Source organism: Pyxicephalus adspersus, chromosome 2, assembly GCF_032062135.1.
Source record: "Pyxicephalus adspersus chromosome 2, UCB_Pads_2.0, whole genome shotgun sequence".
NCBI classification, from domain to species: domain Eukaryota; kingdom Metazoa; phylum Chordata; class Amphibia; order Anura; family Pyxicephalidae; genus Pyxicephalus; species Pyxicephalus adspersus.
In genome coordinates, this window is record NC_092859.1 from 10,612,747 (window position 1) to 10,635,493 (window position 22,747).

General features: G+C 40.5%; 2 protein-coding genes across 2 annotated transcripts; both read left to right on the top strand.

Moving 5' to 3' along the window:
* On the top strand, positions 1–13,016 carry IL27RA (interleukin 27 receptor subunit alpha). Its single transcript, XM_072398900.1, has 9 exons — positions 1–774; positions 2,629–2,710; positions 6,262–6,379; positions 8,070–8,230; positions 9,058–9,197; positions 10,677–10,821; positions 12,207–12,271; positions 12,473–12,665; positions 12,754–13,016. The coding sequence occupies exons 2-9, from the start codon at positions 2,635–2,637 to the stop codon at positions 13,014–13,016; spliced, it is 1,161 nt and encodes a 386-aa protein (XP_072255001.1). The 5' UTR covers positions 1–774; positions 2,629–2,634.
* Positions 13,017–13,688: 672 nt separating this feature from the next.
* LOC140322843 (uncharacterized) lies at positions 13,689–21,984 on the top strand. The gene is made up of 5 exons (XM_072399457.1): positions 13,689–13,858; positions 15,801–15,923; positions 16,351–16,526; positions 20,608–20,736; positions 20,910–21,984. Exons 1-5 carry the CDS (start codon positions 13,792–13,794, stop codon positions 21,063–21,065), a joined length of 651 nt encoding a protein of 216 aa, XP_072255558.1. The 5' UTR covers positions 13,689–13,791; the 3' UTR covers positions 21,066–21,984.
* Positions 21,985–22,747: the final 763 nt, after the last annotated feature.

Below are 22,747 nucleotides of genomic sequence, written 5' to 3' on the forward strand. Positions count from 1 at the left end.
TTTGAAAGAGGTGGCTCCCACTTAAAAACTTTGAAACATATTGGGAAGATAGATATTCTCTAGAAATAGCAGAGGAAACAATGCCTGTCCTTTCTGCAGTATAGAAACTGCCTGCTTGCACTTTTTATCTTTTAGTTTTGCTTTATAGGAACCAACATATTGGTTGGGGTGGCCATGTGGCTGGCAAGGGGCTGATCGTCTTTTCCAATTGCCTCTATGTTGCTGTAAAACAATATACAGAGGCAGGCAATACTTTATTACAAGCTGCACTTAAAAAAAAAAAACTATTGAAATCGCATTAACATGCCAAAGTTCACATGAGACAGTGTTCATATATACACACAAAAAAATACACTAAACCTGCACATATCATTATGTCCTGGGGAATAGAAAAGTGCTATGGGATGAGGAAGAAATGACTAACATCATTATGACATAGAAGAAGTTTGATACATAGTAAGCTGCATTTATTTCCTGGACTAAACCCAGAGGAAATGACAGTAGAGGGGAGGAGAGTACAGGGTGGGGGTAATAGTCCTGTGTACAAGAGAAAGAAAAGAGACAGCTGGAGCAAATATATAGAGAGCTGGAGGCTATGGGGGTATCAGACAGGTAGGATAGGTGGGAGTAGGGTGTTGCAAGAGAGTGACGGAGAGAGTGTGAGAGCGGAAAAGAAAAGAGGAAGTAAAAGAAGAAACAGACATAAAACACAAGAACTCATCTCTGCACTCAACGTGCACCCAGGATAATGACCGGCCCAGCTCCTGAGAACAGGTGAGTCGCCAGCACAGGTGTTTCCTACCTATTACTTCTAGGAACTGTTCCTGGAAGTTCCATTTCTGCTAAAGAATTTATTCAGCATTTTAGTAGCGAGTCGGATTGTAAATCACATTTAAATATAGCCACATTTAAATTCCTAGCCAAAAAATCTCTAAGTATTAGGATTTTGTTGGACCACCTTTAGCTACAGCACTCATTCTTCATCGTATTGGATAAGCTTATGCAATGTCACCACATTTATTTCCATCCGGAGTTACATTTTTTGCCAAGATTCTGTATTAATGATGGGAGAGTCAGACCTCTTCAGCAGCACAAGGAGGAATGGGATTTAGGTCTGGTGGCAATCCATGTGTGACAATGATGTCTCATGCTTTCTAAACCAGTCCTAAAGTTTGAGCCCTATTCTGGCATGATCATCTTGGAATATTCCTATGCGATCATAGAAGAAAAAAATCCATTAATAAACCTGGTCAATCTTTATATTCAGGGAGTCAGCTGACCTAACACTGCCCCCCACAGGCACCCCAGATAATAACACTGCTCCCACAGGCACCCCAGATAATAACACTGCTCCCACAGGCACCCCAGATCGTAACACTGCCTCCACAGGCACCCCAGATCGTAACACTGCCTCCACATGCACCCCAGATCATAAGACTGCCCCCACAGGCACCCCCAAGTCATAACACTGCCCCTACAGGCACCCTAGATCATACCACTGCCCCCACAGGCACCCCAAATCATAACACTGCTTCCACAGGCAACCCAGATCGTAACACTGCCCCACGGGCACCCCAGATCAGAATAATAAAGGGTAATATTAACTTAATTCACAGTCCCACAGACTTCCCCCCTCCTCAATTTTACCAACCAGTCCCCCAAACTGGTCTCCTTGTTCCCTCCTCTGGTTGATGTCATAAAGTACAATGCAGGACTAGTCCATTATCATTATAAGTGAAGATAGAAGAATGCCGGTCCACATTCTGGTGCTAGAAAGAAGAGACCTGAACATGTATGGTAAATATTTCTTGCGATTAGATCTTTATCAGGTTTTTAATGTTCTAAAATTCCTCCTGGTCCAGCAACACAATAATAATTTGTTGGAAGTCCCCTGAACAGGTTGTCACCTGAACAGGTTTCTCTGTTGGGAGAATTCCCCTAATCAAAAGATAAGTGAAAATATTTCATTTGTAATCTCCTAATCTCTATCATCTCTATTAACCACCACTACCAAAAATATTAATAATCACCCCCCCCCCAAACTGAGGACACCAGTAAATACTCAACACATGTACATTAATTATATAAAAACGGTTTTCAACATAGCTACCTTTTACTGCCTCAATAGAGCATGGAAAGGGGTGGAGGCATTTATTAGTTACCCTGCCCTTGTTATGTCTCCAATAAATTTAGATAGTTAAGAATTGGATAATAACAACCTTGGTCCTTCTACATAACCAACAACTTAAATATGGTCATGTAAGCTATTAAAGTCTCTCCATAATGGAAGTTACAGTGCCTCTTCCTTTGGAGTTAAACTATTTTAAATGATTCACTCAGCTTCATTTGTTATGTATTAGGCAGTACTCCATTATAGATCCCAAAACAAAAGTTTAAAATGAGAAAATTGTTGATATTTCCATTTCCGTGAGAATCAGCATCCCCTTCCCCTTTGATGGCCTTTAACTTCCTATTTCTATTGGTGGTCTAGCGGTTTCAGTCCTTAGTTCATATTATATAACCGGTTTTGAGTTATGTAGCAGAAAAACTTTGCCTATCTGTCCTTTTTTCTACCCTAAAAAGTGTTTCGTTTTTACACATATCTTCCTTTTTCTCTGTCTACCTTAGGGTGGGATGTCTGACCACTGGTGGATTAAATCTCTCGCTGGAGGTCTTGTCATTCTGATGCTTGGAATAGCGTCTTCCAAAGGTGACCAATGTGTTTCTTTTTGTGTGTGTTTTACATATTTTGTGTAAATTGACTATTAGGAAGCTTGGTAAAGCCTCTGTAATGCAAGAGGCAACAGTCACAACAGAAGGATAGATGCTAGAGCCGTGTAGGTCTTCAAGGAGATGGTCAGCCCAATTAGCAGGCAATAGCAGAGTCAGAAGGCTCATGGCTAGGTGTTAGGGTAGGTAGCGCAGGATCCCCTGAGGTACGGAGTCTAAGCAACACCTGGTATTCACCAGAGCACCAGAGGGGTTATGGACCATAAACCTAGAAGTCAACGGGCTCTTCATTGCAAGGTGCCACCAAGCCATGACCATAGGGGCACCCTAACTGCAGAGAATGAGGTTTAGTGGTGTCCAGCAGGCAAGAGAGAGAGACCACAGCGAGAAGGGACCAGAGCTGGTAGTAGGTATGTGGTGGGTCCAGACAAATGGTCAGGGCTTGCGGCAAGCAGTCATAATCCAAGTTCCAGGCAAATGTGACAACAGAGTACGAGTGTACGAGTATAAAATTACACTAAAATAGCCTCTCTTCCATGCATACCGGCCCACGGACGGACATGGAAACTCAGAGAGTGTGGCTGTACGTACTCTTCACCATCTCTGTCAGGCATTGATAGAGAACAGGCACCAAGCCTAACAGTGCATTGGGGAAGACCAACAGATCATAAAGGTGAAAGTTCCCTGTATAGGTGGTTAACAAGAGTCAGGTGTGCACAATATAGACTTTAGAATTTTTTCCAGATCTTCTTCTTCACTTCTGCCTTCATTGTAGCAAGAATACCTAGTGTTCCCGGTACAGGGAAGCATGTGACCTCCATGTGACAGTGCTTGGGTCTAGCAGCCAATCACTAAGCTTCAACACTGTCACATGACGAGGGGTGTTAGGTTAACATTCCCCTTAGTGTCCAACATCAGCTGACACTAGAAACCTTAGCGCATGCTATGATGGTGGAAGGAGCGAGACATCGGCATAGAACAGGTTCGCTTTGGAAAAAAATAAATACAATAGACCCCCTAAAAGATCCAAAATTACGCGTTGTGTATTTTATATATTAGATTTTTGTACATAAAGCTGTTTTTTTTCTCTGATGGGAAAATGTATTAAGATAATTATGTAAAAAGCCAAAAAGCACCCCAGCTCAAACTTGTGTCCTAGATCGCTGTCCTTTATACAAAACTATAAAACCAAAGCTATGATTGATATGTCTATGGGAATTCCATGATGAGGTCATGAATATTTCAAGGCCTTGGCCCTTGCCAATACTCAGGTGACCCAGGTGAAACAACGCAAGAATGTCATACAGAGAGCTAGAATACCACAAGTAAGGTGACCTCTGAAACACAGAAGCTCCATCACAGTATTCACTATGTCATGGTGTGTGTGTATACTTGTATATCCATATGTGTATTTTACTTGTGTATCAGTGAGTGTATATATATATATATATATATAAATATATATACACTGTGTGTATGTGCTTATGTTTAAGCAGTGTGTACGTGTAGCTGGTGTGCAGAGGACATACGGCTGTATATATCTCTGACCCCTCGGGATGTTGCATACATCTGACCCCTGCACCCTGACCAATTTTAGTTGCACATGAATTTGCTGCAATGCACAATTGTCCATTGTTCATAGGTTTGCAGTCAGAGTACCTGCTTTGTTAGATGATAGGGGAGAGATTTCATGGTGGGTATTTGACAAATAAAGCAGTGCCATGGAGTCTGCAGAACTGTGGACCTCTATGCCACCTCCCTTGTGTTTTGCAATCATACAACACAACATGATGGGTCACAAGTGTGCTTCATTCTTAAAAAAAATTGTCTACAGGTGCTTTAGCTGTGTAGGAAGATAATGTTTTTTTTTATTCTATCTGTTTTCTCTTTTTTATATTCCTGGAAAGTTTTTTTATTAGTTCTTGCCACCCCGTACTAAATTTGAAACTTTGAGTATATAGAGAGAAGAAGAGACGGGGATTCGGTTGGCAATGAAGTTAATTATGTATTTATATTGTTAAACATCATACATAATTACAATAACAGCGTCTAAGTATATCTTGAACTTTGTTGTAAGATCACAGAGTTCAGATATTCAAACTATACAATTCACGTCTAACATATAGAAGAATAACAGTTTCAAGCACATATTTGTCCCTACGCGTTTCGCCATTTAGACTTCTTCAGGGGTACGATTGTGACGGTTGTGGTTATTTTGATGGGAGGTTGGTTGCGTGAAACATTCAAAATAGATTGTGGATGGCTGATGTGTGGAGAGACAGGCTGTGTATACTTACAGTTGAATGGTAAATAAAAGTAGAGAGTAGGAGGGGATACATTTCAGCTGGTTAGATGCCTCCTATGGGAACATTAGGTGATTTTGAAGGGGCTTAATAGAGTTCTCGCTGTGGTCAAATATACGAATGCCCCGGGTTGTTTGCAAATTAGTTTTTTGCCAATATTAAGGTAGGGTGTTGTGTATCCAGGTTCCAAGGAGTCTCAGATTATATAGGGTGGTAGATATTAGATAACAGAAGAGGTGCTTAGGATACCAGATCCAGAGTTGCAAAGGGTCTTAGTAGTCCTGGTATTATAAGAAGGAGTCCTTCCTGCAGCTCAAAATGGTGGAATCCGATTCACACTGACAGCCAGAGACCGTATATACTCAAAGCATTATACTTAAAGCTTTAGCTGTGTTGTTACACATTACTAGCAAAATGACTTAGATTACAATTTTGGCATTTATATCCAGTTCCAGCACCACTTCCCTTAACACCTGTCCTCATCTTCTGTAAGGCTTAGTAGCTCAGAAGGTGCATGCCAGTGTGTTCAATACTTTATGTGCCATCCACTGTGTGCAGAATCATGTATGAAGAGACTGGAGCCCCAATCAGAAGTCTGCTTTATCTGGGTGCAGTGATCATAACCAAGGTAAATTAATTGGCCTCTCTGACCATATTTAAAAGGCTTCCGTTTATCTGTTTCCTTTTGCTTTTTTTTAACCCAGTCCAGCATCTTAGAACATGAATTTTATGTAATACCAAAGCCCCAGGACAGCAGAAACACAATTTTCATATATAGTCCCTGGTTTGTGGTCATTGCAGATATCACCCAAGCTGCAAGATTTCGCAGGGAGTTCACCATTCCTGGCCATAGGGCCCCACCTTCTTGCTTACTGCCTACTTCTCAGTTCTATTTCCGTCACCAGAAAATCACACAGCGTGATGGTGATGAATCGTCTAACCACAAAAGAGGATCAGAACTTTCACACACGCTTTCAGGGCAGTTAACACAGACTACAACTTTATAAAAGAGAGTGATTAAAGTTATCAGAAGCAATCGGAGCAGTATAGTACGTTTGAGTTGCTTTAACCTGCATTTGTTTTGCTTCTATGGTGTTTATGGCTTGCTTACAAGGGGTTCAATAACAGATTTTGGGGCACATCCCCAAAATGGGTACCTATGTGGTATGTAGCATGGATTGTCCATATTACACTATATGACGGCACATTGTAATTCTTTATTAAACAGGTAACGTTGAGGAATGTAGTTTATGCTGTACCTTACAAGAGACCATTGAAGACTTGAACTGCACATGGAGTAATAACAGCAGCTTAGAACTCAATGCAATACTACAAAAAATCACCAAGTAAGTCCAACAGGCCCCCCAAGGCCTGCTTCAGACATGCAGTCTAAAATTGTTATCTATTGTATAGTAAACTACTGCTATGAACCCAGGAGCGGCAAAACATACAATTCCACACATTGCCCTTGCAGTGGTGGTAGTGGTGTGGTTCTCCGTTCTGAGGAGAAGCAACCATATTTCAAGAAGGAACATGTCATGTCCAGGAACCGCACCACAACATGAAGGAAACCATGTGCACTAGGTGTTTCCCAACCATTCCCATTTGGTTGAATTGGGATAGGCTGGGAGCGTGGTTGAGGCACTTGTGGCTTCCAAACTACACCACAACATGAAGGAAACCATGTTCACTAAATGGTTCCCAACCATTCCCCTATGGTTGAATGAGAGCAGTTTGAAGTGCAATCGGGGCTCTTGTGGCCTTCAAACCACACAACACCACAACATGAAGGCAACCAAACAACTAAAGGGTTTCCAACCATTCTCATTTGGTTGAATAGGATCAGTTAGGAGTGTGGTTGGGGCTCTTGTGGCCTCGGCACCACTCAACACCACAACATAAAAGCAATCATGTGACTAAATGGTTCCCAGTCATTCTCATTTGGTTGAATGGGATTAGTTGGGAGTGTGGATGGGGCACTTTTGGCCTCCACACCACAACATAAGGGAAACCATGTTCACTAAATGGTTCTCAACCATTTGGTTGAGTGGAAGCAAATCAAAGTGCAGTTGGGGCTCTTGTGGACTCCAAACAACATAACACCACAACATGAAGACAATCATGCCGCTAAATGGTTCCCAACCATTCTTATTTGGTTGAATGGGCTTGGTAGGCAGTATGATTGGGTCACTTGTGGCCTCCAAACAAAACCACAACATGAAGGAAACCTTCATTAAATGGTGCACTAAATGGTTCCCAACTATTCCCATTTGGTTGAATTGGAGTGTTTCAGGGTGCAGTTGGGGCTCTTGCAGCCTCCAAACATAATCCCTGTTTTTCTCACACCACAACCCCCATCTGTAGGGGGCTTCATTTTAAACTTGAGTTTTGAGAAACAAATACCTTCTAAGTGAAGTATATACATTGCAAGAATATACCAAACTTCATTGTGGCCATATATATATTTTTTTGTTGAGAAGAAATTGCAGTTTGTTTCACCATGTTCCTTCTCTGACTAGTTTGTGAACAGTAGGGTCAGCCATTATTATACCCACCCCAGCAATCTTAGTGATGTAATGATAAAAGCTGCTACAGAGAGGCCAAAAGTCCTGGACATACGCTCAGTTATTATGGCTCAAAGTGGTGTTAGTGATTATTTGGATGTGATTTCTATGAATGATCACTGTACAGACATGATGCTTGGCCTGTTCTGTTCTTGGGAGAACGGTGGGTCTACACTAATATGACAATGGTAGTTGGTTGTTTCATGTTATGGCACAATGGATCAATAAATGATGCCATGGCGCACCTATACTGATGCTAGATTTTCATGAACGATTGTCTCGTTATTGGTCCTCTCAGTTGTTCCTGCATCTGATTCCTGCTTGCTTCGAGCTGTGACCTGGTGACATCCTGTAGAGAATTATTGGTAGTCATCTGGGTTGGTGACCCATCATGCCTTGCTCTGGTGTCACCTGCCAAGGAGCAAGTTCCCAACACCTCCTATTATTTTTGTGTCTTTCTCTGTCTTTTCAGACCTCACGATTTTCCCAGAAATTACACCATACCGCCTGGTCGGAAATGGCTGCTGATTCCCAGAGAAAACCTAATTAAGTCTCTCAAGTATCAGCTCATCATAAATGGAGGGACCTGGATGGAGACACTGACCTTTACTTACTGCCATGGATGTGAGAATGGTACGGGGACTGACCTGGCACATTTATATTCACAATGGAAGAGAAACAAAGAGCTGGGCACCCTAATTGTAAAGATTAGTGTTCTGCAGCTGGCCATACAAAATGCATTTGTTATCCAACAAAGGCTGCTTTTGACTTAAACTGCTGATCAGCTATCCAAGTGCGTCAACCACCAACATTTGCCCGTCATTATATTTTTTCTTTGAATATTGTAAGATGAGCAGTCACATGCCAAGGCACTGTTTACAATCATACCCATCTTAAAAACTTTTTAGGATCTTAAAACTTCTTTCTGGGCATACCAGAGATATCCTAAATGCATTTAGGTTTCAAAGTCCATGTGTTGCATTGTACACAAAGAAAATTCAATTTTTTTTTAACCAACTGTTGTTGGTTGTACTAATTCTCCACCGGGGAAGAACTGGGCTGTTTAGCTGGTGGCCTTTTTACCCCCTCCCATCCAACCAGACCAGGACTCGTAACATAAGATGGACTGGTGGCCATGAATGGTGACACAACATTAAATAGCTACCTTGTGAAACAGCAACATTTGGCAAAAAGGAGTCTTCTGACGCCGACGTCTTTACAGCTCTGAAATTTCATGTGATCAAATACCTGGAGCTGCAAAGTAGGCTGACATTGGAAGATGTTAATTAATAAAAAAAATTATAAAAATCAATGCCCACCATGTGGGTAAATGTCTTTTTTTACTATATTTAAAAATTCAGCTTGCTTGTATTAATTGGTAGATAACTTGTTAGAATGATTTTGGCAATGCCCAGAATAATATTCAATGTGCCTTTGACTGGTCTTTCTTTGCTTTCCAGTGTTAATTGGTGCTCCAGTCCTCCATTCATCTATCTCTGAAGAAGATGACACATTGGTGGTAGATGTGAAATGGGAAAACCAAGACTCTCTAGCAGTAGAATTGAGGTACCGCATCCTGGGAGCCAGTGAATGGATTCTGGTAAGTGTACTGACACAGTTTAGTATCGTCCATGATACTTTTGTTTTATTTGCACTAATAGTTAAAATTTCAAGACATGCTTTCATGGTATTCCCCTTGTCCTGGACAAATTCCAATTATATTTATTGCAATGAGATGAGACATATGGTAACTTAACCTTGCTTTACTCGTAATCTAACTTTGGAGATTGCAAAACAATTAAACAAATTCTGGAACACTCTTTAAGGTTCACGTTGCAACAATTTATAATTCTTTGGCAGCAACTACTTAAAGGGAAGAGGGAAATATGGAGGTGACCATTGCTAATATTCTTCTACATTATTTGGATGCCGATCCAATGGCCTTAGCATCTTTGGAGTAATAGACCTGCAGATTAAGAGTCCCTTAGCTACCTACAGTCATGGCCAAAAATATTGCATTTATTAATTTGCATTTATGTCAGAAAATATATACCACTATATGGTTGCAATTACAAATGCTTTGGTATTGTCATGTTTTCTTTATTTTGTTGGCACTGGAAGCACATAAAAAGCATAGAAACAAAATCAGAGACATTCTACCCAAAACGTCAAAAATGGCCTGGACAAAGTTATTGGCACCCTGAACTTAATACTTGGTAGCACAACCTTTGGAAGAAATAACTGATGTTAAATGATTTCTGTAACAATCAATGAGTCTTTTACATCTCTGTACTGGATTTTTGGACGACTCTGTATACATGCAACATTTGTAACCGGAAAATAAAATGAGTGTAGAGGAAGGGCTGCCATGACCACTGGGGAGTTGGACAAATGAAGAGTAATGGAAGAGTAATGGGTAGGGGTCATGGGAGGAGGTTGGAATGGGAGGAGTAGGGTTTTTTCTGAAAAAAGATTTGAACTACTTCCCGTCCTTGTGAAGGTAATGGTAGGAGTTGAGCTGTTTGGGGTCCTTGGGGGCAGTATGGTAGTGACTATAACGGTGGTGGGAGGGCCTATCTTAGGTGTAGCGCCTCCTAAAGTAGTAGTGTTGAAAGTGGTGACAGTGGCTCAGAAAGCCAAGGGTGTCCCAGAGTTCCTGAGTTGGGGCATCTCAGAGCAGGAGGGTCAGTCCAGGGGGCAGACCCAAATTGTGTTTTGATCGTGTCGCTGCACTCAAGAACCTGCAACCAGTAAAGGGGTGCTGCTAGTTTAAAGATGGACAATGTTGTTTGGAAAATTCTGCTGTTTATGAGTTATTGATGTGACTATTATGCTTATACAAAAGTTCTCTTTAATAAACGGCCGAGAAAGCAATTTTTTTTCCGACATTTTGGTCTAGGAGTTTTTTTGGGGTAAGAGGGGGGAAATAATTGGGGAAGAGGCGACAGCAGTGCTGTCAAGTCAAAAGTTTAATGAGTTTACATAAAGAAGGGCACTGTCTTATAACATTTTAATGTATAATATTACAATATACGAAATAGTGTTTTTATTTTAAGCCAGAACTTCTAACTGTCCATAGGTACACAGTAATGATCAGGAACCCGATTGTTATCGCATGAGGGACCCAGAGCCATACACGGACTATGAATTTCAGATCCGATACATTCCAAATGAACATCAGAAAAGCAGCAGTCTATGGAGTACAAGTTATGTGCTCACCACAGGTAGTTTGAAGAAGTTGAACTCCTTTCTCTGTGGTTTTGTCCAACATGTTACCATGTGTTTTCTATTTAATCCGGGATATTGTATTAATCATGTGGTTTTGTCATGAGGTTAAAACCTCAAATAATATGTTTTTGTACCCTGCAGGTTATTTATTTTGCTTTCCTAGTTTTGTTAGACACACAACAATCTCATTAACTGGTGCTATGGGAGTTTTTACTATGTATTTGCATAGATGTGTATGAAACACAGCACACTGCTAACACAAAGGCCAACATGGTATAGGAGGTGGGATAGACCTTGCTTACCTCCTTCTTTGTCACCTATATACTATTAGTAGTCTTTGGTGTTCTTTTACTATTTACATGTTTATGATAGTCCTATTCAACCTTTTCTTCAGTTTCTTCAGCCCTAGTTTTTAATTTAACTCATTCACTCTTCTCCTGTTCTCTTCTAGTATTGTATATTCATGTCTTTTGGATCATTATTCTTTGCACTCTTTACTTTCTCCTGTCTTTTTCCACATCTCCATTTTCCACAACTTTATCCTTTTACCTTTCTCCTGACCTCCTCCACGTGTCCATCTCCATCTCTCATATCCTCCACTCTGTCCCATATCCCTCTCTTGTGTCCTTCCATCTCCATCTCCTATGTCCTACACTCTGTCCCATAACCCTCTCGTGTGTCCTTCCATCTCCATCTCTTATGTCCTACACTCTGTCCCATAACCCTCTCTTGTGTCCTTCCATCTCCATCTCCTATGTCCTACACTCTGTCCCATATCCCTCTCTTGTGTCCTTCCATCTCCTATGTCCTACACTCTGTCCCATAACTCTCTCGTGTGTCCTTCCATCTCCATCTCCTATGTCCTACACTCTGTCCCATAACCGTCTCTTGTGCCCTCATATCTCAATCTCTTACGCCCTCCACTCTGTCTCATAGCACTCTCCTGTGTCCTCCCATCTCCATCTCTTCCAAGTCCTCCAGTCTATTATTTGCTGTTTTTTTCGTCCTCCCATCTCCTAACTCTTGTGTCCTCAAGTCTGTTGCATTACCATTTCTCCTGCCCTCCTCTTCAATCTCCTCTTATGTCCTGCACTATCTTTTATTAGTCCTTTCTCTATTGTTCTCCTCTTCTGTCTCTAACTTTTGTGTCCTCTACTCTTTCCCTTTACCTGTTCTATTTACCTCCCCAATGCTCTGTTTCTTTACTTTATTCCCTTTCTACATTTTTCTGTATCGCTTTTCTGTTAATCTGCATGTTTTTTTCATGAATGGACTCTTATGTTTTTCTTGTATAAGGTTTAGGCATTTTATGTTTGTTGTATTGATTTTCTTTATGGTTTCTGATTTCTCATTTTTCATACCACTTTTTGTTCTCTTACAGTTCCCATTGGGACCCTGGATATATGGAGGCGCATGGAGCAGGGAAACTTGCTTGTGACATGGAAGGTACGGCTGTTTGGGAGGGTAAAGCTATGGTTGACTTTTATTGGGAAAGGTCCAGCTTTACTATCATTTTAACCTTCCATATTTATGGATTAATTGATCACTGTAATGGCCCATTTGTAAACAAAGTATTTATTTGTTAGTATTCTTTTTTAGTTTGTATTGACTGTTTATAATAATACCTTTTTTATTCTGTATGTGCAGCCCCTGAGCCCATATAATAATAAAGGTAAAATCTTCAGTTACAAAGTGACCTACGACTATAATAATAAATTGCAAACCACAGAGAAGCCATGTTGTAGCATAATCCTGCCTGCTCCATCAACTAATGTGTGTGTCAGTGCCAGGAACTCCACGGGACTTGGACCCGTCACTTGTATTACCCCCTTGTGTTCAGGTAACCTGTTTATGTCGCACTAAATAGAATAAGTAATATTTTCATTTCCATCCAGTCTTAATGCCATTACTTTTCTGTATCCTCGCAGTGGTTGCAAACATGGATGATTTTGGTGGTAAAGCCTGGGGAGATCCATCAGGAGGTATAGCAGTCTGGTGGAAAGAGTCGCTGAATTATGGATTTCCTGTAAATTATGTGGTAGAGTGGAGAAAAGAAAACAGCACAGAGATGGACTGGACCAGAAGTCAGAAAGCTGGTCAGACAGTGGTGCTTCCAGGTAAAGGGCTGCTCTCCAGTCAATGGCCTGGCCACTACATAAATACTGACCATCACATCAACATACTAAAGTGAATTCTTCTGTATAAAAAAGAAAGTGGAAATTCCTTTAATAGGGATAATGCCAACTGTATTCAGTGATAACTTCCCATAGAATATATATATGTAATAATACACGGTAGTGATCTCTTAAGCAAGGATACATAAATCAACCAGTCACGTTGTCACTAGACATAGGTAACCTACTTTTTAGCTGTGTTACAATTTGCAGTTTTGTGATTATTGCATATATGTATTCTTTAAGAAGGTATCCCTGAATACAGTTGAAAAAGTTTGCCTAAATTTGCTTGTTTACTCTTTTGTTCTTTAGAATGTCTTCATTTATTTAAGCAAATTATGGACATTGCACAATTTTTTGCTGGGAGGAGACTGCTGCATGCACTGACATGCGTTGTAGGGAGGCAGAAACAGGTTTTGCAGCACAATAAGCTTATTTATTGCTCAATAGATACAATTGACTTTTAGCCATTCATCAGCTCATTATGCTGCAACCTGTTTCTTTTGCATGATGTTGGTGCATGCATGGAAGTTTGCTGCAATAATAATATTAATAATATATATACATGTATATACTGTGATTCAATATACCGAAATTAATATGTAGGTCCAAGGTTAGTTTTATGCATAGGGTAAAGCATACATGCAGACAATAAAAGCATACATGCATACAATGTTATTTCTTTCTTTCTTTCTTTCTTTATTAGTTCCTTTGGCAGCCCCTGTCTGTTCCATCCGTGTCCTTTCTTCATCAGATGTCTTCATTTCGTGGGATGAGATACCAAGGCATACAATGAGAGGAAACCTGAAACATTATACAATCTATGTAAACAGTACAACAAGCTCTCAGAGACATATAGGTATCCATTGTTATTTCATCTTGCTATGACTAAACACATCTGATATGAGCACTAAGTAGGTAACAATTACTTTCCCTTTTCACACTGTATACCAAGATGCAGCGCTGCATGAGTGCCCATTACTGTCCTATTTTACTATGTATTACAAGGCATAGGGTCAGCACTACATGGGGGGCCCATTACTGTTCAATTTCACTATGTACAACAATATGCAGAAACAGCACTACATGGGTGCTCGTTATGGTCCCATTTTACTATGTATAGGAAAGCATAGGATCAGCGCTACATGGGTGCCTATTATTGTCCCTTTTTACAATGTATTACTCAATTTAGTATCAGAACAAGATGCCCATTGTCTATCAGTACTGGGCACTTGTGTTATGGATGCCCATTGGCAGTGACAGCAATGGGCATCCAAAACACGGGTAGTACACATTCCCAGTGATGACTGCTCTCTCTTAGGGTTTCTCACCCTGACAGGTGACTCCTGGTCTTTACAAAGCAAACATCAAGGGGTAATGGGACGGTAAACCGTGTGGCCACTGAACTACATTTCTGCAGATGTCAGCAGGTAGCAGCCCCCAGAATCCCCCAAATAGAGGCGAGCAGGTTCTGGCAGCTTTTGTACAGGAACAGCCGCATAGGTAGATACAAGGCAGTCCGGGGTCAAGAAGCTAGGTGTGGTCATACACATGCTTCAGGTCAGATCAGGTGGCTAGCAGGAAGCAGAGAAATTACCAGGCAGAGGTCAGGGTGTGTGGCTACCAGTAAGCAAAGTAGTAGAGAAGCGGAGGTCAGGGCAGGTGACTAGCAGGAAGTCAAACAGGTTGTCAGAGAAGGAAGCTAACAAAAAGCCGAGTCAAGGTCAGGCCAAGGTACAAATACAGGAAATCAGATGAAATAAATGCTGGGCAGAAAAGCGAATCAACATGAGGATCCAGCAATACCTGACAATAAATACCCTTTAAATCCCATGCCTATTATGTTCAGTGCTTGTGCATGCACATACAGCAACCTGCATGCAAGTTTTGTGTATGGTCATGCATGTATACCAAGGCAGCAAGGCAGTACAGTAACACTCCTATATTATCCATCCAGTCAGAACTGTAGAAGTGCCCATTACAATTCCTTTTCACATTGTCTAACCAAAGCTAGGATCAGAACTAAATTAATATGTGTTATGGGTCTCGTCTAACCCTTTCTAACCAAAATCAAGCAAGCCATAGGTGCCCAGTACTACCCTCGCTCACACTGTGTATCCAAGGATAGGTTTAGCATTACGGAAGTACCCATTACCGCCCCTTCTCTTCCTTGCTCTATTCTGCCCTCTCTCATATTGTCTATACAAAGATAAGTTAAACATTACAACACTGGTCCTTCTTATACTACCTAGTTTCCTGGATGCCACTACTGTCCCCTGATATAATGTCTAAGATAAGCCTTAGGTGCCCATTACTGTCCCTTTTCACACTGTACAACCACAAAAAGAATAAGCATAACACAAGTACCCATTACTGTCCATTATCCTCTTTGGTAATATGCCCCTAAAGACAAGTATTTGTTGTTTTTCTTTGTTAAAATCCTACCAATATCAGTATTACCTAATCATGATCATAGTATAGCATTCCATACTGAACACAGCCAGGTTGTATTAATATGGTATGGACCGAATGCCAAAATCATCATCATGCAAACACCAACTATTGGGATCACTTAGGTACCCTTGACCATCCCATCCTAAAAATGTGTGGCATTTAATGACTACTGATTCTTTGTCCTTTATTATGGATTTAACATGAGTTCATTGTTGTTTGCAGTTTGTTTTAAGGAATATTTTGTGTTTTCCTGCTTTAATCACCTTTTGATTTTACTCATCATATATTTCTTTTGGCTTTGTAATATGAATGAAATACATGCTTTTCTTTCTTTACATTTGGTACAGTACACAGCAGGAATATGACCCTTTCAGGACTGTCACCAAATACAATGTATCACACCTACATAACAGCATCCACTTCAGCAGGAGAAGGCGTGCCAAGTGCAGGACATACATTTCAGACAAAAGGTAAGGACATAAAAAATAAAATTATTAAACAGTACTTATATAACACCAACATATTATGCAGTGCTGTACATTAAAAAAGGAAAGAAGAATGACTTCTGAAAGCAGATCTCCAGACAGAAATACCTAGATAAAAATTAATAGTGCAGTACTCTACTTCGCCACAAGCTGTCCACATCTGACTCCTCCTAGACTGGCCCCAGCCTGGGAATGGACAGTGATGGGAGAAACAGCACATTTTAAAATACATTTACATTTTAATTAAGCTGTCAATGCTCCCTCCATATATTAGGGATTTTAACCATCTTTAACTCCTATTATCATATTTTAGAAACAAAAAATTGGCTTTAGCTGTACTATTGGGTCATTGCCTCTCTGGGACTTAATAAGTTGTCTTCTTTTTTTATCCTTTCTCTTCAACATATCACAGGAGATTGGAACCTGACTTTACCCTTGGTGTCCCTGGTTGGAGTAGGCATTCTTATGGTTATCTTCATGCTCCCCCATGTCCGGAAAAATCTCCCGGTCTTGTGGCCGAAAATCCCAAAGCCGGAGATTAAATTGGATGAGTACTTCACCTACATCAAGGTTTGGGACCCAACGCAGGTATGGTAACCCAACAAACAATATATTTTATTTATAAAGCACTGAAAACAACATTCACCAAACTTTCTCTGGTGGCAAATCAACCACACCCACAGAAAAATCATGAACCTGAAAGATTCGCCACCTGTTTAGTGAATGTCAAATTCACTGTTATAAATTGACCCAATGTGTTTTTTCATCATTTTTACAAATGTTTCTTTCCAAAACCATAATGGTTCCCGTGGGTGTTTCAAGCCATTTGGGTTAGCTGATTACTAATTTGATTGAATCTTAAAGTCAAAATACACAGTTTTCTGATCACTTTGTCTGTCACAGAATATTGGAATTTAATCAAAAGAACCTTTTATTTGCCTTTATTCACCTCAATAGCTGTAGGCATTGTGCAGAAATGCATCTACAACCTCTAAAACAGGCCAGCAGTTCTGGAAATCACAACTTCTTTCCTCTTTACTTTCATTGAAGAGGAGAATCTTGGAAATCTGTTGTGATCTTTGAGGATGAATTCCTCCACACTGCTTGCAGCTACAAAGGTCAGTGAGGGCTGTGTCTAAAAATGCAGGCAGAGGGCAACTAGCATTGCCTGAGGGCTCCTTGCAGTTGAGCTTTTTGCATTACTGCATTACTAAGCCATATTCTGTGCTGTCTCCCTGTGGAGGTGACAGCCTCGGTAAAGGCAGGGCTGTGCTTCCTGATATCAGACCCTCCAGCCAGGAGAACAATGAGCAGCACACTAAAGACTTATTTTCACCAAGAAAATGGTAATGTAGCTGAACACAGAAGTAGCCACAAGAGCATTCTTAACTAGAGTTCCATAGAATCCTTGAGTTCCTCCAGATGTTCCTTGAACTCTGGCAGACTGTCATCCCATCTGATGGCGCCTACATAGTTTAGGGTCTAATGTCACTTTGAGGACCTCATTAAGATGGACTTTCTTCAAACTTACCATGACTGTAAAGAGAAATTTACTAATGAACCTGTTTTAGTAGGGCTTCTTCCCCCAGACCTGATCATTATTTTAGGGGTTCCTCTGGGTTAAAAAGGTTTTGAAAGGCTGCACCAGAAGATGCACTTTAGGACTAACACTTTCATATTTCTCTACAATATACTATAAGGAAGAATAAAAATGCAGCAAAAATTGTCATGTTCTATTTTCAGCATAATTCTTTGATGTGGACACTTTTATCTACTTTTGCTGTTTTTATTATTTTTTAATAACATGCAAAAACAGAAAATAATGCAATAATCAGACACATTGTGTAACTTGTTAGTAAAACATTTTAGACTAGACCAATTAATGGAAAAGCTATTTTTGTTCATTGAGTTCTCTTAATGTTGTGGTTACTGGAACAGGAAATGTGTATGATTTCTGCAAAGGGGCGAGACAGCAGTAATACCATTTGCCCATTGCATATGCAATTTCTGCTTCCTGTTTAAATGTAATGCTCAGTGCCAGTGTCTCTCTTTAATACAAGTCTATCAGTCTGAATCTTTACCAGACTATCTTTACCAGACTAGTAAATAGCAATATATTTCCTTGGAAGCCTATTCTGCTCCTGGAGGAGAATCTAATAGCTTGTATATATATAATACACAGCTAAAGATAGGAATAATTTAAATGTTGCATCAAAAATTAATTTTAGGCACATATATTGTGTTGCTTTGGTAAATGATTGAGGTCTGGACTAAACCGATGTATGCTAATGCTATAGCACATGCATTAATAAGCCGTACAATAATCCAAGTTTACCCCACAGCCAATGTTTCTCCACCCTCCATATGATAACACACCACTCTCATCATTTAGTGGACAAGTGCTTGCCCCTGGGTAAGCTGCATTTGGGATAATGCGTGTATGGAGTGGCAGCTAGGGTTAATGTTTGTGGCTACCTTGCAATCTTTACAAGCAGCCAAGCTGGGCAATCTCTGGGAGAAAAATAATCATCCAAAATGGATTTTTCCAAAAATGTGCTAATACTCCCTTGTTGCATAAACATGCATTAAATCATTGCTGCAAGAGTATTTGAAAACAATAATGCATGTGTCAGATTCCCCTGCTATATGGTTGTCTATGGCTGATGTTAATGAATTCCAACCAAAATTTAAATACAACGTTGAAATACATATATAAGAGCCAAAGGATCTGTATTTTTGTCCATCCAGTTCTAAGATTTGCACTATCCCACAGCAAAGCAAAGCAGGTTACTTGTTCTAGCACTGGTTTGGTGATCTCTCCACCCCCAGGCTGTGAAAGGACAGTGAGGGAGCAGCAGCAGACTGATAATGGCATTACTCTGCTCTTTTCTTTTGGCATCCTATGTGCATATCAGACTCCTGATTGCCTCTATCTGTGTGCAGGAGGAACAGCCATATTCAGATACTTGTGCTAGGTTTATTTAAAATACATTTAATAATTTTTTAATAATCCATGCTGAATTTTTTTTATAGATCTGCCAGATATTAAGCTTTCAGGTATTCACAGGCAAGAGATTGGATGCCAAACATGGGCTATGTGACCGCCTATAAAAGGCCCTCTGCTGCATTGGGGAACGTTGAAAAGTTATAAAGAATTGTAAGCTCTTCGGGGCAGGGTTCTCTCCTCCTGTATCACTGTCTGTATTAGTCTGTCATTTGCAATCCTTATTTAATGTACAGCACTGCGTAATATGTTGGCGCTATATAAATCCTGTTTATTATTAATAATAACAATAATAATAATAATAATAATAATAATAAAGAATGCACCAATTAAAAGTGTTCTTCTGAAAGATAAAAAGTTCTCAACACCTCTGTCCCCCTGCATTCCCAGAACACAAACGCTCAGCCATGCTGAAGGTGTTCTTGATGGCGCCATAACGCAGCAAATGACGCGTTTCACATCCGCACACCCGTGAAGGTCTATGAAAAGCCAATAATGATTCAATCCATGAATTCAATGATCATACACTGTAATTCTCCATTTATTATTCACACCACTTGCTGGGATTTGTACAGTTCAGTTCAGTTTACACGGCAATGGCAGCGCTGCCAGGCAAAGTTAATGTTTAGCTTCTTAAACACACAGACACGGCGTGGATTTTATATTCCCGATTCTGCCGCTTCAGCTGCTCCCCGTCACCCTGGGCTGTGCTGGGATACAAGAAATAAAGACACGATGGCCTCTACCTATCCACGCTCAGTTCTACAAATCCGTATCAAATGCTGATTCATCGGATTCATTGTCCCATCATGCCAAATGCTGACCGGATAAAGAAGGGGGGTCATGGTGACAAATTGTTTAGGGAGAATACAAATCTTTTTGTTCTTTAGCTCCACATTGCACACAGGCCAAGGTAAACCTACTGCAGGGGAAAAGTGAATCTGGAATGAGATTGTCTGACGTCACTGATTTTATTTCCAGTGCCATTCATCCTTACTGGCACCCCAAGTGTACTTTTTGAACTCAGGGTAACGAACTATGCAGCAAAAGAAATTTTTGCGCAGTGCATCCCATTCAAATGAATAGGCCACCCTAACGCATCTCACACAAGCCTGACCGCATTCATGCCAACAGCTTTTTTGGAACTTAACTATATAAAGCAGATCTTCTACTCAACTTTTCTTTTTGTGCACCCTCTGTCTTCCTCAAATTAGCTACTGAAAAGAAACATTTTTTTAGTTATACTGACAATCCTAACTACGGCTGAATGTGACGTCTTCGTCATGACAAATGCAGAGAATGCGCTCCAGTCCATTTTCTTGCTGGATTTTGGCATTGCTCATGCATCTTCCTGGAAGGATGGTGGTGCCACACCTGCCTAGGTGCCACAGGTGAAAGACAGGAATGGAAAGTATGATTTTGACTTTTTTTTTTCATCTAGGGGTAGTTGATTTAGGAAGCAGGAGGAAATCCGAAGAGTGCCAGGGGACCTCTGCTGTTTCAGTAGATAGTAGCAATTGTACTGGGAGGACAAATGGAGGGCTACCGAGATGGTCCAGGACTTTGTGCTTTGCGTTAACACCTTTATAATGCTAGCAGATATGTGACCATTTGTAGACTCATGAGACTAAATCTTATGTATTATGTCTTTGTTTTATTATTTAGACTCCTTCTAACCCTCCTATCACAGAGGTGGAAGAAATGGAACCGCTGTCCCCACTACCAGATCCCTGTCGACCCATAATATCTGGCTACGAGAAGCGCTCCCTTGACATTTCAGGGAATCCAGAGAGTGTAAGGGGATCTTCTATATTAGCAGCAATGGTACAAAACCATTGGGGGGCATACGGAGGCCTCCCGGCACGGTCTCTGTGCTTTGCGCTAACACTTTCCCCATGCTAGCAGATTTGTGACTATATGAGACAGACAAGTGACCTTATAAATCATATTTTTCTTTTCTCATTTAGACTTCCACCCCTCACATAACAGAGAAGAAAAGAAGTGAACTGCTGCCCCCTTTATTACCACCACCGTCACCATCTCCAGACCGCTGTCGCCCCATAACTTCTGGCTACGAGAAGCACTTCATGCCAACCCTTGAGGAAGTGATGGGTTCATGCTAATGTTAAAAAAAAAGAATTCTACTTTCACAGCAATGGATTTGGACAAAATTGGGGACCCAAAAGCACAGCATTGCAGATTCCTGCCATTGTGAACCTGGAGAAAATAGGGGCCCGGAGCCATTGCCCGAGTTTGCTAATTTTCATGGATGCCACCAGGTAGAGGGGCAGGATGCTGCATTAACTTTTTGGTGTTAGCAGTTTACAAGTGTAATGTTTACAGCCTATTATTCTCCTCCATACTGCCGGACATAAATGTTAGGCGGGATTATCATGGCTGTTATACAGCTGCAGGGTATACAGGAAAAACAGAAAGTGCCCGACCTGTCTGACAAGAATCACTCCTCCTTTACATAGGATTCCTGTTTGTTATGCACAACCACATCCGCAAAGTGCAATTGGTGCACAGCAATCAGATTTCACTTTACATCTGTGCAGGGAGTGATAAAAAATGAAAGATGACTTCTGATTGGTTGTTACAGAATAAAGCAACATTCCAGTTAAACCTTGTTTTGTTGTTGGATAAAAGGGAATAGTCTTAGAGAGATTCCCTTTCTTATCCAACTCTTAGAAAAAAAATGATAGACTTTTTTTTAATAGAAATGTGAATGAATATTTTTTTCAGATTTTTTTTAATAAATAAACTTGTAATATAAGTACGATCCAATAATTGTATCATTAAGGGCTCTATTTATAAAACAGGCAATCAGACATTCCCTGGTAGGAATCAAATACTGACATTGAATCACGTAGACCTGGAAGATTCCCACCAGATTCCCTGTTTTATAAATAGAGCTCAATGTGTTTAAAAAAAAAAACATGCTTTGATGTATAAATTGGAATTGCATATGTACACGGGGGCAGCCATATTTGCTCATTATAAATATATGGATTCTACTTACAGCTGTGCAGTACTGCACAATGGTTGTGTTTGACTGTTGTGTTTCTTCTTAATGTACAAGCCTGGGAGTCAGCTGACTGATCAAAAACAATGCATTGCCCATGTGGCTGGTATCTTACCACTTTGTGTAGCACTACGATGGTTGTGCTGTACTGTTGCTTCCTACAATGCAGGTCTATGAGTAGGCCGACCGAATGACAACAATTCACTCGTGGCTGTTATGCCAGTGGCACAATATTTGCAGCGAGACAATAAGAGTGCCCTCTAGTGGCTAATCTACAATCTCTATACTTAAAGCCACATAAATATGCAATCAGATAGATTTTTTATTGACAACTAATAGTTTTACCTGTGTTTTTGCAGTTGATTCAGGTAAATATGAATGTGCTCTTCAATAGACCCAGTGCTTTCGGTAATCAGTCGCTCCTCCCCTATACTATAGCACATGTCTTTGTGAGAACACAGGTACAGAGGGGGTGTGGTTATTAATCGGCTATGCCAATACAGACCTCTGTAGCAGAGAGAAAAGGTATTTTAAAGCATTTCCAAGCACAAATTAGTATTAAATCTTAACATACTGGAGTACAGGGTTCTAGGGAAAGACCACAGCTGGGCTTTAATATGAAGGAACAAATGGTTTATATGCATTACCATGCAATTAGAATGGCACTCCAACACACACATGCAGAAGATGGTGATGCATCTACACAACAGTGCGCAGCAATACGCATCATGCAGCGTTGTGCTGGGTATTAAAAAAATGTAGGTTCGGCTTTTTGTATGT

Coding starts and splice junctions, on each gene's coding strand:
- IL27RA (XM_072398900.1), top strand. CDS start 2,635: ATGTCTGACCACTGGTGGATTAAATCTCTCGCTGGAGGTCTTGTCATT. Junction 8,231..9,057: donor CTGCCATGGATGTGAGAATG/GTACGGGGACTG, acceptor TTTGCTTTCCAG/TGTTAATTGGTGCTCCAGTC. Junction 10,822..12,206: donor AAGTTATGTGCTCACCACAG/GTAGTTTGAAGA, acceptor GTTCTCTTACAG/TTCCCATTGGGACCCTGGAT.
- LOC140322843 (XM_072399457.1), top strand. CDS start 13,792: ATGAGAGGAAACCTGAAACATTATACAATCTATGTAAACAGTACAACA. Junction 16,527..20,607: donor AGGTTTGGGACCCAACGCAG/GTATGGTAACCC, acceptor TTTATTATTTAG/ACTCCTTCTAACCCTCCTAT. Junction 20,737..20,909: donor TTTCAGGGAATCCAGAGAGT/GTAAGGGGATCT, acceptor TTTCTCATTTAG/ACTTCCACCCCTCACATAAC.